This window comes from Prinia subflava, chromosome 5 (assembly GCF_021018805.1).
Source record: "Prinia subflava isolate CZ2003 ecotype Zambia chromosome 5, Cam_Psub_1.2, whole genome shotgun sequence".
NCBI classification, from domain to species: domain Eukaryota; kingdom Metazoa; phylum Chordata; class Aves; order Passeriformes; family Cisticolidae; genus Prinia; species Prinia subflava.
Window position 1 is genome coordinate 27,755,330 of NC_086251.1, and position 16,965 is coordinate 27,772,294.

At 49.3% G+C, this 16,965-nt stretch overlaps 2 protein-coding genes across 2 annotated transcripts; both read right to left on the minus strand.

Moving 5' to 3' along the window:
- Nucleotides 1-18: 18 nt before the first annotated feature.
- LOC134551259 (acyl-coenzyme A thioesterase 1-like) lies at nucleotides 19-5,450 on the minus strand. Its single transcript, XM_063398633.1, has 3 exons — nucleotides 4,290-5,450; nucleotides 2,371-2,573; nucleotides 19-624 (listed from the first exon to the last, which is right to left on the minus strand). The coding sequence occupies exons 1-3, from the start codon at nucleotides 5,161-5,163 to the stop codon at nucleotides 19-21; spliced, it is 1,683 nt and encodes a 560-aa protein (XP_063254703.1). The 5' UTR covers nucleotides 5,164-5,450.
- Nucleotides 5,451-6,957: 1,507 nt separating this feature from the next.
- Nucleotides 6,958-15,128, minus strand: LOC134551260 (acyl-coenzyme A thioesterase 5-like). The gene is made up of 3 exons (XM_063398634.1): nucleotides 11,432-15,128; nucleotides 8,307-8,509; nucleotides 6,958-7,668 (listed from the first exon to the last, which is right to left on the minus strand). Exons 1-3 carry the CDS (start codon nucleotides 12,039-12,041, stop codon nucleotides 7,087-7,089), a joined length of 1,395 nt encoding a protein of 464 aa, XP_063254704.1. The 5' UTR covers nucleotides 12,042-15,128; the 3' UTR covers nucleotides 6,958-7,086.
- Between the last annotated feature and the right edge of the window lie 1,837 nt (nucleotides 15,129-16,965).

Here is a 16,965-nt window from a genome sequence, read left to right on the forward strand (position 1 = left end):
AAAGTAACCTAATTCATATCAGAGCTTACTGGATGTTCCAGATGGCTTGCCTGTGAGGTGTTTATGAAAGAAAGCTTGGATCTGCTGCCAAGCATCTATCTGTGCCTCACAGTGTGCCTTGGGCTCCCCTCCCCACATCACAGGCTTGCCAATTAGCAGGTGCATTGAGGCTGCACACATAGGGAAGAAGGGAGGCTCGATGTAGTGCCCTGCTCCAGGATAACAGACTATCTCAGGCTTTTCTTTCCCATGAGCTTGCAAACGTTTGCTCCCCTCAACTGCAAAGAATTCACTTTTCCAGTTGTGATCATCCTGGCCAACAATGAACAAGAAGCAACACTCAGCTTTCTCCAAAGGGATAAAGCTTTGCTGGTCAGGCCCTTCTAGTGGGTTGTTCAATGCATCGATAATATCAGCAATCCCAGACTTGCCGACCTTGACACGTTTTGGATTGATCCCCAGGGGTGGAATGGTGATGTCCTTATAGCGCAGCACTGCACCCACGTTTGCCACTGAGCCATTGATGAGGGCAGTGGCTGTGATGCCCTTCAGGAAGGAGGCCATGGAGACGCACAGGTCACCCCCCTTCGAGTGTCCAAGCAAACCAATTCCTGGACCTTTAACCTAGAGGTGAGACAAGAGAAACCACAAGCAATGAAGCATGGCATGCCACTTCTTTAATATACTGCGATGTTTGCAGCTGTGCCTGTTCCAAATTTGGACCTCACCTACAGGCATCTGAGGTCCTGTGTGCAGGGCCCATGTCTGAGGGGTCCTGGGCACTGTACTGTGCTTGATTTATGATCCTAAGCCCTACTGAGACTGCAGCATCATCCTAACAAAGCTACAAGGTTCAGTGCTGAAGCAGAGAGTACAGCTGTGCTGGCAAATGTGCAGTTCCAGATTGACTTTATTTACAATGCAGTTGGGAGAGGAAGAGGGAAAGAGCAGGGGAGGCCTCCTATCCTTCTTTCAATGCAAAATGCTCAAAGTCAGCAATGACTATGATATTGTCATCATTTATGTTAATGTATTTCTCATATTCAAGGTTTCCCTATTAAGAAGCTGATGTGGGATAGCAGGCTCCACAAGCTGCTCTCATGCTTCTCTAGAATGCTTGGTATCTAACTTGCAGGGAGAAGTCTGAGATAGCTTACTCATTAAAATTTATCTTAAAAATATAACCTATTAAACCATTTATCTAAGAGAATTGTACAGTCCCCTGGAGTCAATCTAGACTATGTTAATTATCTTATCTACCTTCATTATCTTTTACACAAGGCAAATTAACTAGAATAGAAAAGTTAAATGACCTTACTGGGTGCTGAAATCCTGTAAGGATACTAGAAGAAGGTTAGCTAATACCACAACTCTTCAATATCCAAAGACTCTCAGTGGCAAATAGGCTCTGAGACAGCATCAAAATGTAATAGCTTCTGTACCTTATCACCAGTGTAATAGGATTCAAACCCACTGACTTTGAAATATGGGAAGGGGGAAATTACCATTACCGATATGGCTGAAACTTTGCAACACATTAAAACATGGTGAGAATAGCAGTGGAGATGTTAATGGGAGGCAATGGTACTGTCCTGCTCTCAAGGGAAAAAAATGCAGGGGAAAGCAATTTTCAGGTTTTTTTGGGCAGAGACGTGGCATGAGCAGTTAAGGTTAAGGTGACTGAAAAGCAGCTAAGACCAACTACTCATCTTTCTGAGGCTCAGGAAGGTATTTATTTCATTCTCCAGAGAAACAAAGTGTTGGTTTGTGCAATTCTAGCTTCTGTCACTCACAGGTACTTATAAGGAAATGCAGAATTGAGTAGGGTTCTCTTCCAAGAGGTGCTGAATTAGAAGGATCCCTAAGTGTACAACTAAAACCCACACTTATCAAATACCAACATTAGGAGTGATTTTAACAGCTTATAAAATACACAGCATCAAATGTGTATTGATGGACTTCCTTAAGTTTACTTGGTTTCCCTGAGTCCTGGATCACAGAAGGTTATCCTGTGCTCCACAGCTGAAAAGGGCATTTAGTTCTGAAGGACATTCTACAGAGCATAAATCTAAAAACACCACTGCAAGTCCAGTAAGCCTCCAGGAAACTAGTTATGACACTGGTTAGAATGGAGCAGAAATCACCAGTATGTGACCAATGTGTCACTGTTTCACCTGGCTAGTTCAAAAGGAAGAGTTGGAATAATCTGACAGAGAGCCATTATAATGGGAGTTAAAGAGATAAAACAAATTAGTAACAACCAACTCAACAGCAGTGGTATTTTAAGTACAGCAGCTCTGCTGCTTCTGCAGTCTGACAGGACCTAACTAATGAGAGTTCACTGTAGTGAGAGTCAATGAACAAACCAACCTGGGTGTGTTGTAACATATAGTTTACAGCTTCTTCAAAATATTCCAGGTGGAATTCCTTCATCCCTTTGGGGAGATCTTCATAGGCGTAGAAAGCCAGAGCCAGCACAGCAAAGCCATGGTTGGCCAGCAGGCACGCCCTGTATTCAGGGAGTCCTCCTCCAGTTCCATACAAGTCAATAATTCCCGGAAAGGGGCCACTTCCTGAGAGAGACCACATAACAGCATGCATTAACCCACAATTTTTAATTTATATTCCAAATTCATAGGCCTGGGAATGTGTCAAAAAAAAAAAACAAACAAAAAACCAAAAACAAAAACAAAAAACAAACCAAACCAAACAAACAAACAAACCACCAAAAAAACCAGCAGGAGAAGGGTATTGAGGGTCCTAAATTACTGTGACAGTTCTAATGAAATGACCACATTGCTACAAGATTGAACAAACTAGCACAAATTAGCAGGTCTGCTAATGTTTTAGATAACATCAGGGAACAGGCAGCTGGAAGAGAAGGAATCTTTTGACAGTCACAACTAGTTCTCTGTATCATGTAAACTCACTGCAAATATATCAAAAATACCCAGAAGGCTTCTCCCTAGTGCAATTCTTGGATGGTTGATCCAAAAAAATCTCATCTTCTGATGGTTCCAGCTTCTCATTTTTAGTGTAACTGCACCTCAGTCATTTATTCTGGGATCAAGAGAAGAAAGTATTTGAAACCAGCTTTCCCTTACCTGGTAAGGGAAGCATTATGTTAGGTTCATCATGGGACAGGGACTGAAGTCCAGAGCTGAGAGGGATTGCTGCAAAGTACTAACCAAGTGTAGAAAGGAGGAGGGAGACTTCCATTCCTGCTCAGGAGGGAGGGTGAGGCTTCCCTCAGGTATCTGCGAATCAACATCAAACGTGACTAACAAGCAAGAACTAGAAATTCACCTCCAGCCTCAAGGAGACAGATTAAGTCAGAGCCGTCAGAGCCCAAGGCACTGGCTGGCACAGCATGTATGATTTTAGCACTGTCATGAAAGAGTTATCCGGGACTGACAGGAAAGAAAGGGGACAGGGGAAAGCACGTAATACATAGAAGAGCTCCTTGAGTACATGGGATTCCAGCGACATGCTTGGTAAAAACCTCTGTATCACAGGGGGAAGGACAGGTGGGATTGGTGGGGGTGTGGCTACTACACAACTAAGGGAATGCCAGAGATGAGGTTTCCTGCAGAAATCTGAACAGCTGATGGAAGGGTAACACAATATTTGTCAGGCAATCCGAAAACTTCATAGGTTTCATTATTCTTTTCATTATTTTCTGACAAAAATACTGCCAGGCAAGTCGGTCCAATGTTTTCCTTCACCTTCTGCTCACAAACAGGGAAGAACTGGGGAAAAATGTGGCAGCAAAAGGCAACTTGGGCTACAGCAATTAGGACATTACTAAGTTCAGGATGTGTGGAGAGGCTGGAAAGGGAAGCCACAGGCTTAAACTCTACAGTTTAGGAGAGCAGTCTTCCAGTTACTCAAAAGAATTACCACCTGAATTTCCTGGAAAATTCAGGTAGAGGAAAAGTACCTTGAAGACTGGCTGACTCCACCTCCCAAGGCATGTGGGAACAAAAAGTGTACTGTGATCAATGCTTTCATGTCTAATAGAAGTCAGTTAAACAAACACACAAGTGCTTCGCCACATGCAGCGGCTCTGTGTGAGGAGTATGGCCAGCAGATCAGAGCTGGTTGGGCTGATCAGGCCATTCCTTAAGGAGCGTCCAGTGCCTACTGGCGAGATGCAGCTCCCCCTTGCCCTCTGCCTGGTACGGAGCTCCAGGGGTGCCTGGAGGCGGTCTGGCTCCGGGCCTGGGAGTGCGGGGCCGAAAGTAGAGGCAACGCCGTGGGAGAAGGAGCCCGGCACTGCCGGTACTCACCGGGGGGCAGGAAAAGCGTCGCCCGGATCCTTCCCTGTCGCACCGGGACTCTCCGCACCCCGTCCCGCAGGAACGCCCGCTCGTGCTGAGCCTGGGCCAGGAGCCGCCCGGGGCGCTCCCCGTGGCCCTCGAACACCTCCAGCTGCAGCAGGAAGGGGCTCTGCACGTCCCGCTTTACCAGCCGCCAGAAAGGCTTCTGGGGCTGCAAAGCCCAGAGCAGCCCCATGGGCTCCAGGCCGGAGAAGCTGCCTCCCGGCAGCGCAGGACAGCGGGCCAGGTCCAGCTGCCCGTCGTCGCCCGCCTGGTAGCGGGCGCTGGCCTGGAAGAGCTCTCCGGTCTCGTCCCGCAAGGACGTCCGCAGCGTGACCTGCTGCCGCGGGCCCAGGCCCTGCACGGCGATGGCCAGCGGCTCGTCGAAGAGGCTGCGGGCGGCGGGCGCCAGGCGGACGGAGGGGGCCATGGAGGAGAGTCCCCGGGCGGGGGCTGTGCCGGGGCTCCGCGCGGGGCCGCGGCTCCGCGGGGCTGCAGGCGCGGGGCCGGGCCAGGGCAGCCGCCTCTGCCAGGCTCGGGAGCCGGCCCGGCACACGGACCGGGCACTCACCTGCCACATGGCTACGGGTCGCTCCCGCCTCTGGGGGCGGATTCCGGGGCAGGTCCTCACGGGACCAGGGCCGGGCTCGGGCCCGGAGTGCCGCTGGCACGCCCCGGCGGGGAGGTGCTGGGCGGCAGCTTCCTTGTCCCGCCCGCCAGCTTTCCTCTTGCCTGCCTGCGTGTCTGCCAACTTTCGTGCTTCCCTACTTCCCTGCCTGCCTGCCTCCTCGCCTCCTCTTTTATCTTTCCCCCCTCTGCCTTCCCCGGCTTCGGGAGGGTTCATCCAAAGTCCTTGAAACCCGTCTGGGCCTCGGCGAGCTCCTCGGTGCCCCCCCGAGCTCTCCCGGGCCGCGCGGTGGCTGCGGGCAGGAGACGTGGGGAGAGGACAGCAGATATGTTGACGAGCCACCGAGCAGAATCGCAGTCCGAATTCACTGGACAGGGAAGGGCCGGTGTGGGACAGACCGCAGAGACGTGGAACAGCTCTGCACGGCACGGCCGAGCTGTGCTGTACCGCGCAGCCAAGGGACCGCAGCGAGGGCCAGCCCCAGCCGAGAAGCCACACCAGCACTAGCTCGCCATTGCTTCTTGTCTCCTTGCCGGCTCTGCTTCTCTGGTCGTTACCCCAGGGCATGGGCAAGGTGGGTTATGTCTCCACCAGGTTCTTCCCGGCCTATGCAGCTGCACAGCCAGGTGTATTAGGAAGAATGGTCAGGGTGGTCAGGGATGCAGGAGCAATTAGGGAGGAGCACTTTCTCAGACTGTTTAGGTAGGTCAGGAAACATCTGGCTCTTCTAGTAACGGATTGTGGAAGGGTTTAAAAAAGAAAGTAATTCAGTCCATCTTACACAGAGATGGATCTTCTGATCCAAAAGGAACTGCAGAGAGAGAGCTGTTTCCTGATGCTCCCAGACTCTTCCTGGGAGATGCAGTCAGGGATGCCTCATGCTCTGAGCTCATTGTGTCTGTCTTAGAGGTGTGAAAGAGGTGGAAGCATCTAAGGCAATCCTGAGCATTGTGCTAATTGGAAATATTAAGTGGTCAGAGATATTGGGCAGAGTTTCAGCAGTCTTTTATTCACCATGGAAATTACCCTTTCTCTCCAAACAGGTGAGGTGTTTTGCCATCTAGCATTTGGGTATGTTGTCTGGTGTCCAGGCCTGAATGTGTGGCAACTACTCCTATTGCTGAGAACAATACTCCGTGGCTTACACCACTGGATTTGATCAGGGGCTTGACTACATGCAAGAGCAGAGGCTGAGGGAAAGGGTCCTGGAGGCTTCAGAGACATTCCTTCCCCTCCATGCTTGGTGACACAAGAGCTATGCAAGAGAGTGAATATAAGGGGGCCATGTCTTCTATGGTCTCCTGTTCCCACCTGGGCAAGCTTTGATCCCAAGTTGCTGCAAGCTTTCTTAAGCTGGGATGAGAAAGTAGTCAAGTTGCAAACCCTGCTTCTAACCAAAGCACAGAAAATGACTACACGGTTTTCAAATATCAGTCTCTTTATTACAATTCTCATCCCAGTAACAAAGATCCAAATGTTCCACATCATGTGGGAGAAGATCAGTGGCTGAAATTCAACAGAAAGTTTTTTTGCATGACATCTTGGGGCCAGAACTATCCACAAACCAGAGCACTTCCTTCTGAAGGGAAGATGGAAAGAAGGCACAAAAGGCAAATGACATTTCCCAAGGCTTAAATGGAGACAGCCCAACATCCTGGCTATAGCAGCCATTCTTACACACTTGCAGCAGCACAGAGGTCGGAGACATTTCCATTTCCAATGACACATTCACCATAAGAGCAGTGAAATCCCTGCTGCAAAATTGTCATTAGAGACAATTACTATGACCTGGGGATAGCATATGCATGTAGAGACCACAGTGACACGGAAAACACTGTCAAGTATTAGAAGAAAAGGAACCACCCAAGAAACATGACTGTGCATTTTGCACATGACCTGTTTTATCTAAGACTAATGCACAACCCACCATTCCTTTTCTTGACACTTGAGCAAAAAGGTTGAGGGGGCAACAGAAGAGGCAAACTCATTTCTTTTCTGTGTTAAGGATGTGCAAAGTCATGGGAGGTATTGTAGTTGTAGTGGTACAGCTGTGACAAGGTTTGACCTGATAATTGTAGCAGAATTTATCAGATCTGGGTGTTGAAAATGGAGTGTTGCTTGCACATTATTTGTTGCACATTAGTTAACAGTTAAATGCTTTCTGAAAAAAGCCTGGATCTGTGACCAAGCATGAACCTGAGCTTTAGAATAAGGCCTGAGCTCCCCACCCATGACTGCCCGCTTGTGAAAAACAGGGTGGGTTCCTGTGGGGTACAAAGGGAAAAAGGGAGGGTCTATGCAGTGCCCTGTTCCAGGGCAGGAGAGAATCTGAAAATTTGCCTTCCCTTGAGCCTGCAGAAGCTTGCAGACTTCAGTAGCATAATACTCACTTTTGACAACACGGTCATCTTGTCCCACAATGAACAGGAACTGTGCCTCAGCTTTCTCTAGTGGGATCAGGCTTTTTTTGCCAGGGGCTTGAAAGGGATCATCAACGACATCAGAATAATCAAAACACTGGGAACTGATGACCTTGGCTTTATGTTCATATAAGGTCACAGCAGGGATGATTTTATCCTTGTAAGAGAAAGGAATATATGTAGTAACAACAGGGGCATTGATGGAAGCAACAGCCATGATGTTCTTCAGGAGGGCAGCCATGGCAAGGGACACTTCAGCCCCTTTGGAGAAACCGAGCAGGCCAACCCCTGGACCCTTCACCTGGGAGAGAGGAGAAAATGCTCATCAGTGCTGATCTGAAAAGATTCATGGAGGGGAAGACTGTCTAATGCTGAGCATTTGCAAAACCACATGAAGAAAGTGATGGCAATGATTACTTTTTCTTCTGGACAAATGACAGGCATACCCTCCCGTACCCCCTATACTTCCTCCTCACACTGTACTTCAAATCACTCACGTGCAGAATGTTCCCTGGTGTTCTGAAATCAGCCAGGAGTGGGGAGACATGATTTCATCCATCTGGGGACAGCTTGTAGGTCACAGCTATGAGTTGTTAATCTTAGACCCTGGCAGATGCTTTTTATTTTTCACTCTTGAGACTATAGAACGACATTTGGTGGCAATTCATGAAGGCTTTCTCCTGCACACACTTCCCACATGGCTACATCTGGTCTGTCTCTTATGATGTTGCTTTGCCATCTCTCTCCACCCCCATTCCCCAATATATATTTGCCCTTTCTCTTTCCTAGGACTTGGACACCCAAAATCCTTTGAAAGGCCAGCCCTGCCAGGTGAGTATTTGTGCAACTTCCTCCAAAGCTGACAAAGTGAGCAGGGCAAAGTGAGAGGGCTTTACAGGAGTGATTCCTGGAACCCAGAGGAAACAGGGGTGTTCCTACCTGTGGGTGCTGCAGCATATAGTTCACTGCCTCTTCAAAATATTCCAGGTGGAGTTCCTTTGGTTTCTGGGGCAGATCCTCAAACTGATAATAAGCCAGGGCCAGGGTGGCAAAGCCATGATTGGCCAGCAGGCTTGCTCTGGACTCTAAAAGACCTCCTCCATACCCATGTATATCGATGATCCCTGGAAAGGTGTCTTCTCCTGGAGCAAACAAGACAAAGATCAGAATTGCCCGAAATAACTCCTTTCAATGTTTCTCTGGTTTGGAATGCATCAAATGAGATACCAGACAGGAACTGCACAAAAGCATCTTTTGCAGAAAAGACGTGATCAATCAGCTGTGCAGTGTCATGTGGGATTGCATTTTATGGAAATGGTTTGCTCTGGCTCACCCTTGGAAAATGTATGGTTTGTCCTAAGTCTGTATCCTCCCTGCAGTATCCTGTATCTGTAACCTCATTGGCTGGAGAATGTTACCGCGCCCCTTTGAACCTCTGTGATAAGAATGCTAAGGCAGAAGGCTCTGCCTCTCTTGCCCCTCTTCCCCTGGAGGCGTCCGGACGCTCCTCTCTCCTCTCCCCCCCCTTCCCCCTCCCCCCTTTCCCTCTCCCTCAGTGAATAAACCCTCACCTCATCAGCATCCCACCGGCGTCTGAGTCTCCTTGCCTGCAAGCCCGGGAACACCACGAACCCATAAGACCCCGGGGGTCTCCGGGGGGCACTCCCCGGGGACCCCCCATAAATTTAAACAACAACAGTGTCAGCTCTCGAAAACAAGTTAGAGTGTGTTGCAGAAGACAAGAGTGCAGGAGCAGACCCTATTACATAAGGTGCAAACCCTTATTTGCTTTAGGAATCAGCAATACTGTGCATTGTGCTTAGGGCCAAGAGACAGAGAGCCTTTGGTAAAAGAATCTTGTCCCAAATTCTGTAAGTAGCCCTGTAACAACAAGCTCTTCACCTACCACTATAAGAATCCTCAAGGTATCGTGGTTTGATAGGTGCAATGCAAACTAGAAATTGTAAACTTTTTTGTTTGTATTGTGGATTTTTAACATTTGGGATCAATTGAAAAGCTGTAAGTGACCCAAACCAGTGCTTTGTTTCTTTACCAGTCATGTCTAGCAGCAGTCAGTATCAAATTCTGCATACTATACCACAGGTATCTCAGTGGGTGATCAGCAGATCTGTTTGGATCTTCCTTGGTCCAGGATGCTGTTTTCCTTGTTTTGGGAGAATCCTAAACCTGTCTAGCTAGTGCAAGGAAAGAAAATGCTTTGCATGTTGTATTCCTTCAGCCTGATTGGTTTTGGGACTGGAACCTGCAGGAAAGCTCCACAAGCCACAGGCCAGAGATGGTGACCCTGGACCTGTTGGGGAGTGGAGAAGACCTAGCTCACACCTACTTCTGCCTTCAGGAGAGCCACAGGCCTGAGTGGGCTCATGCCTCCCACTCTTTCAGGATGCTCTTCTACCACAGTCTCAACTCTGCACGACAGTGGCCCTTGCATCTGCAGATAAGGCTGCAGGTGGAAGGTGGGAATGGGCTGTGGGGTGTCACAGACATGAGGAGAGAGAGAGCACAGCATCTATTCACTCTCTGCCTTGGACCAAGGAGAACCCTGCCATCAAAAGTGCTGCTGTGCCCTTCCTTCTGTGGCTGTTTGCATTTAGGCAACAGCACATCTACTGGCTCTTCATAGGCTGTGAGCACTCAGAGCAGTGGCTGTGTGGCCAGAGGCCGGGAGTGCAGTTGTCTGTGGCCCATGGCTCGGCTGAGTTTGGCAGGGCTCTGTGGACGTGCACTGAGCAAGCCCAGAAAAGGTGGTACAGGTGAATAAGGCTGTGGGGGTGCTCAAGAGAGCTTCGACAGTACTGGAACAAAAGTCCTGTGAGCTCTCCGCCTCTACATGGCCTTAGGTAATTTGCTGAGAACGCCTGAATCTGAATGTGGAAATGCGTGAAACCATGATGGAGTATCTCAGTGTAGGACAGTCTGAGTGTGGCGAAATCACGGTTGCCAAACACATCTCTAAATAGAACGAAGAGAAATACTGACTACAGACCTGGCTTACAGCCTTGCTAAGCTGAAGTTTGTGGTGGCAGTAGGATGGAGATAAATGCATTTTATCCTGTACCTAGGAAACAACTCAAAGTACCCAGGAAACAATTCAAAGTGCCAGAGAATGTGTGGCCAGGGCTTATCATTTTAAAAAACAGGCAAAAGATGGACGTCAGGGGACTTGGAGGAAATGCACCAGCATTTGACTTATCGTAAATGCCTCAGCTCAGGGGAAGTGGGACATTTGGGATATTACATGTATGCAGGTGGCTTCTTCCCTCTCCTGGTCAGCAGGTGGGGGTAGAAGTGAGGCAGGGCAGGGAGTCTTGGCCTTGTTGTGGGCAGGGTGCTAAGTCTGTGAAATCAGCCTTCCCACACCCTGGACTCTGGAAGGGAAGTCTTGGTGTAGCTGCTCAGAAGATGCTAAAGACAAGTGGTGTCTTGGGCAATCTGTATATCTCAGAAAGGTGCTGTGCACTTTTTCCAGAGCAATTAAACCCCAACTCTTTCAGATTTCACAAACTCTTTCACCCCAATATGGTGGGCCATGGTCACCAAAGAGTTACTATAGTTAGTTGCTATTGGGGGAGGAGGGAGAAGGATTCCCCAACCCTGCTCAGTGAGTGAGAATGCCAATGACTGTCACAGAGCCCTTCCCCACTATTCTCTTCTACAGCTTCTTTCCCAGCAGCTCTCCTGGCACACTCACATTCACTTGCTATGAATTAATTCATGGTTCTATTCTATTCTATTCTATTCTATTCTATTCTATTCTATTCTATTCTATTCTATTCTATTCTATTCTATTCTATTCCTTTTTTTTTTTTTAACCTCAAGCCCCAGGTAAGAATCGTTATTCCTCTGCCTTCTGTAACCGTGCCCTGGCACATGCATGGGCAGGTGAATTGGAAAGGACGGTCAGGCTGGTCCAATGGCATAGGAGGGAAGGATGGGGGGAAAGACATGGGGCTTTAATGGACTCCTTCACAGAGGTCATGGAACAACTTTCACTAACAAAACGCCGGTTTAGAGAAAGCAGGATGGCTGCAGTTGGTACTCACCGGGGGGCAGGAAAAGCGTCGCCCGGATCCTTCCCTCTCGCACCGGGACTCTCCGCACCCCGTCCCGCAGGAACGCCCGCTCGTGCTGCGCCTGGGCCAGGAGCCGCCCGGGGCGCTCCCCGTGGCCCTCGAACACCTCCAGCTGCAGCAGGAAGGGGCTCTGCACGTCCCGCTTTACCAGCCGCCAGAAAGGCTTCTGGGGCTGCAAAGCCCAGAGCAGCCCCATGGGCTCCAGGCCGGAGAAGCTGCCTCCCGGCAGCGCAGGACAGCGGGCCAGGTCCAGCTGCCCGTCGTCGCCCGCCTGGTAGCGGGCGCTGGCCTGGAAGAGCTCTCCGGTCTCGTCCCGCAAGGACGTCCGCAGCGTGACCTGCTGCCGCGGGCCCAGGCCCTGCACGGCGATGGCCAGCGGCTCGTCGAAGAGGCTGCGGGCGGCGGGCGCCAGGCGGACGGAGGGGGCCATGGAGGAGAGTCCCCGGGCGGGGGCTGTGCCGGGGCTCCGCGCGGGGCCGCGGCTCCGCGGGGCTGCAGGCGCGGGGCCGGGCCAGGGCAGCCGCCTCTGCCAGGCTCGGGAGCCGGCCCGGCACACGGAGCGGGCACTCACCTGCCACATGGCTCCAGAGGTGTTGAGTACACTATGTCTGCATACAAGCTGAGGCTTCTATAAATGCCGTTTCCCACACACAGGCCAGGGGAGGGGAATTGAGGCAGGAATCGTGTGGGCAACACAGGTGCTGGGAGACGCCAGATTTGCCTGGAGCCACTGCTGCACCCCTGCCAGCACCCACGGCAGGGCGGGATCATCATAGCTGATCCCCTGGTGCTCCAGAGACCCCCTATTGCCACCTTTCAGTACCTCAAGGAAGCCTGTAAGATGGGAACAAATTTATTAGTAGGGCAACGGCTTTAAACGAAAAGACAGTTGATACAGATTAGACATAAGGTAGAAGTTTTTTACAACAAGGGTGGTAAAACACTGTCCCAGGTTGCCCAGAGCCCAGGTGGATGTCCCATGCCTGGAAACGTCCAAGACAAGGCTGGACAGGGCTCTGAGCAATCTGATCTAGTTGAAGATGTCCCTGCTTATTGCAGGGCAGTTGGACTATATGACGTTTAAGTGCCTTTCAACCTGAACTGTTCTATGATACTATGATCTCCAAAAGGCAGTTGCTCTCTCCAGACACTTGTTGATGCATCGTGTGCTTATCTGCTGTGGTAGAAATTCTCTACAGCAGGCCTGCTGGACACAGGCACAGGCTGCAACCCTCCTTCCTGGGCTTCTCCAGCAGGCTCTGTCTTTTTTCCCTCAAACTCAGCCAAGATGCAGGCCTGAGAACATCTCAGGCAGAGACAGCCCCACTAGCCCAGCCCTGTTCTCCTGGCATTTCTTGGGACATGCAGTCTGGCACCTTTTGTGTGATAACAGCACCTGGCATGGCCATGAGCTACTCCAAGACTTATGTTCTTCCCTCTCCTGCTCTGTCACATTCTCTTCTAGCCCACGCTCAAAAAAAGAGCATAACCCATGTTAGGGCAGGCCCAGAGGTGTCAGACAGTGCTGCTGATAACATCTATTATGAAACATGCTGGGCAGGGAAGGGCTACAATGCGGACGCCCAGGTACTGAAAATGTGACAGGGCTGAGAGGCAGCTGCTGGCTCTCAGGTTTGCCCCATGTGTACCAGGCTGGCCTGGTTCTGCACCTGGAAAATGGAGAAACCCAGGACTGCTGGTTCAGCTGGCGTGGGGGAAATGGTCTTTGGAGATGGCAGCCCTCCAGGTCTGACAAAAACGGTGCTCCCTGGCCTCTGGTTTTGTCCTCACAAAGCAATTGGGGGTGCTGGTGGCAGTTCATTGTATACAGGTATTTTGGAGTGAGTGTGACTTCTAGCTGCTGAGGAGGGGCAGGAGGCCTTCAGGGCCTTTCCATCTTTCCACAGGGCCCTTGATCCACCCTGGGATGGGAGAGCGGTCAAGATGCAAAACCTGCTTCTAACCAAAGCACAACAAATGACTACCTGACTTGCAAAGTTCAGACACTTCATTACAATTCTCACCCCAGCAACCAAGAAAGCAAACAACTGTTCTCAAGGCTTAAACGGAGACAGCCCAACATCCTGGCTATAGCAGCCATTCTTACACACTTGCAGCAGCACAGAGGTCAGAGACATTTCCATTTCCAATGACACATTCACCATGAGAGCAGTGAAATCCCTGCTGCAAAATTGTCATTAGAGACAATTACTATGACCTGGGGATAGCATATGCATGTAGAGACCACAGTGACACGGAAAACACTGTCAAGTATTAGAGGAAAAGAAACCACCCAAGAAACATGACTGTGCATTTTGCACATGACCTGTTTTATCTAAGACTAATGCACAACCCACCATTCCTTTTCTTGACACTTGAGCAAAAAGGTTGAGGGGGCAACAGAAGAGGCAAACTCATTTCTTTTCTGTGTTAAGGATGTGCAAAGTCATGGGAGGTATTGTAGTTGTAGTGGTACAGCTGTGACAAGGTTTGACCTGATAATTGTAGCAGAATTTATCAGATCTGGGTGTTGAAAATGGAGTGTTGCTTGCACATTATTTGTTGCACATTAGTTAACAGTTAAATGCTTTCTGAAAAAAGCCTGGATCTGTGACCAAGCATGAACCTGAGCTTTAGAATAAGGCCTGAGCTCCCCACCCATGACTGCCCGCTTGTGAAAAACAGGGTGGGTTCCTGTGGGGTACAAAGGGAAAAAGGGAGGGTCTATGCAGTGCCCTGTTCCAGGGCAGGAGAGAATCTGAAAATTTGCCTTCCCTTGAGCCTGCAGAAGCTTGCAGACTTCAGTAGCATAATACTCACTTTTGACAACACGGTCATCTTGTCCCACAATGAACAGGAACTGTGCCTCAGCTTTCTCTAGTGGGATCAGGCTTTTTTTGCCAGGGGCTTGAAAGGGATCATCAACGACATCAGAATAATCAAAACACTGGGAACTGATGACCTTGGCTTTATGTTCATATATGGTCAAAGTGTGAGTTTTTATCCTTGGTAACAGAGAGGAATCAATGTAACAGTCACAGAGGGAATGTTCCTATTGCTTCCCACCAAGGGAATTCTTCCCACTGGGAAAGCAACAGCCATGATGTTCTTCAGGAGGGCAGCCATGGCAAGGGACACTTCAGCCCCTTTGGAGAAACCGAGCAGGCCAACCCCTGGACCCTTCACCTGGGAGAGAGGAGAAAATGCTCATCAGTGCTGATCTGAAAAGATTCATGGAGGGGAAGACTGTCTAATGCTGAGCATTTGCAAAACCACATGAAGAAAGTGACAGCAATATTTACTTTTTCTTTGGCAGGCATCTCCTGCACAAATTTTTTTTTCTTTTTCTTTTGGCTATCATTGGAGATAATGTTCTCTTATGATAGCCAAAAGAGAACATGCACAGTGACACCATTTGAGCTCTGGTTGCAAGAGAAAAGTAAGATTATTTAGAGCTGATGTGGAAACATTTTGGTAGTGGGAGGCTGTAGGAAGAGATTGGCATTCCCCTATATTGGACAGAGAGAGTTTCAGCCAGCTCAGAGATGTACCTGATGCTGCCCAAAGAGGAGGGGGATGTGTTCTTAAGTTTGTTTTAATATCTCACTGTCTACTCTGTTATATATTGGCAATAAATTAAATTAATCTTCTGTAAGTCGAGTCTGTTTTGCCTATGATGTTGGGCAAAATATTAATGAATTACTCCCTGTCCTTGACCTGTAAGGTTTCTCTTCTTAGTTTCTCCACCTCTCCTGTTGCTAAACAGGATTGAAAGAGTGGCTTGGCAGATATCCAACAGCCAGCCAAGGTCACTCTCCCACAGTTGGCTACCAGTAAAGGCTTTTTTCTTTATACTTTCTAGACTAAGGGTTCACATGTGGGCATGTGGTGACAATTCATGAAAGCTGCTTCAAAAAATGCAGTTGTCTCCTCTCTACAACCTCCATTATTAGGTCTCAGTCACTCTGAGATGGTGGTATCTGAATAGCACCCATGTTCTGCCCTTCCAGTGCATATCGGTTTGATTCTTCCCGTTTCGTAGGTGAGCATTCTGGCAGGTGCCAGCTAAACCAGATGAGTATTTCTGCAGCTTTCTCAAAAGTGTCAAATTGACAGGCACGTGTGAGACTGCCGATTCCCCACATTTTGTGCCCCATGTAGTTGTTGTGAAACTCAGTGCTCCTCATGTCCTTCAAAAAGATGCTGTTTCTATACCCCAAGGGTCTCATTATGAGAGCAAATAAAGGCTAGCTATCTCAAAAGTCTCCTGTCCTGCTCAGCTCCACTTGGAAAAGTTGGTGGATGTGCTCCCTGTACCTTCATTTGCATTTCTGTACTGCTTGGAAGCCGTGAAGGAAGCCAGTGAAGGAACCCTCAGCATGGTTCTTGCCTTACAGCATGCAGAACATTAGCCCCTCCAATAGCCACGGTGTGGCCTCTGGAGGACACGACACTGCCCCATGCCTTCGGTGCCTGTGCTGTGCTGCCTGTACAACGTGGCCTTCAGACCTGTGCACAGATCCCAAGCCATACAGGAAACTCAGCCAGCTCTTCCTTACAGAGGAGACCACAGGCAGCTCCCACCCAGGACCTGAGGTAACACACCTTATGTGGCCCTGTCAAACAGTGCAGAAAGACATTCCCTTGCAGACACTGTTTCTGCTTGACTGCAGATATGCTAAACAGAGCTGTTTCCTTATATGAGAATCTTATGATACCTTAAAAGCCTGAAAGGGGACAATCTCTGCTATGAACTATGTCTGAATGACATGGGGAAATGCTTCTTTGCTTGGGGTTCTCAGCATCTAAAGGGATGTAAGATTAGTGTTAGCTCTAATAAATAGCAATTTTAGATACCTTAAAAAATACGAGTGCTTTTTTTACTGGGATCATAATGAACCACCACCTCCTAATTCAAAAATTTTGGTATGCTGTGTAGGTCTCAGCGAAAAATACCTTTCTGCAGAAAGAACAATGAAAAAGAGAAACTGTGACTGGCTGGCCCTGCATAAATCTGTGAGGAGTGCATGTAAGGTGTCTAGCCCAGGCAGGTTTGCCCAGAATTAAAAGCTGAGGAGGAATTACCCAAATGCCCCACCCCAGCAAAACAGAGTCCAGGGAAAGGAAAAGCTAAGATTTTATGCTGTCCTTGGTTGTCATTTAAAGTGCCCAAAACAGACATTGGGGTCTTTGCAGCCGTCGCAGAAAGGGCTGCGTAAGCTCCTGGTGCAGCTCTGCACCACAGGCCCAAGCAGCAAAGCTGCAGTGCTGGTGCCTGTGGTTGCACATGGAGCACAGAGCAACCCAGGAGGAGCATCACTGAGGCACGACATTATTTACTGGGGATGTAAAAGGTGGGGCAAGGATGGCTGACCTTCTGGTGAGGATGAATAGACAGAGGGGTCAGAGGATGAGTGTGGCAACAGCATTTCTGTCCAGCCACTAGTGCTTCACAGAGCCAAGAGGCCTGAAGGGCACCTCAGCATATTCTTGTGCAGTGCAAT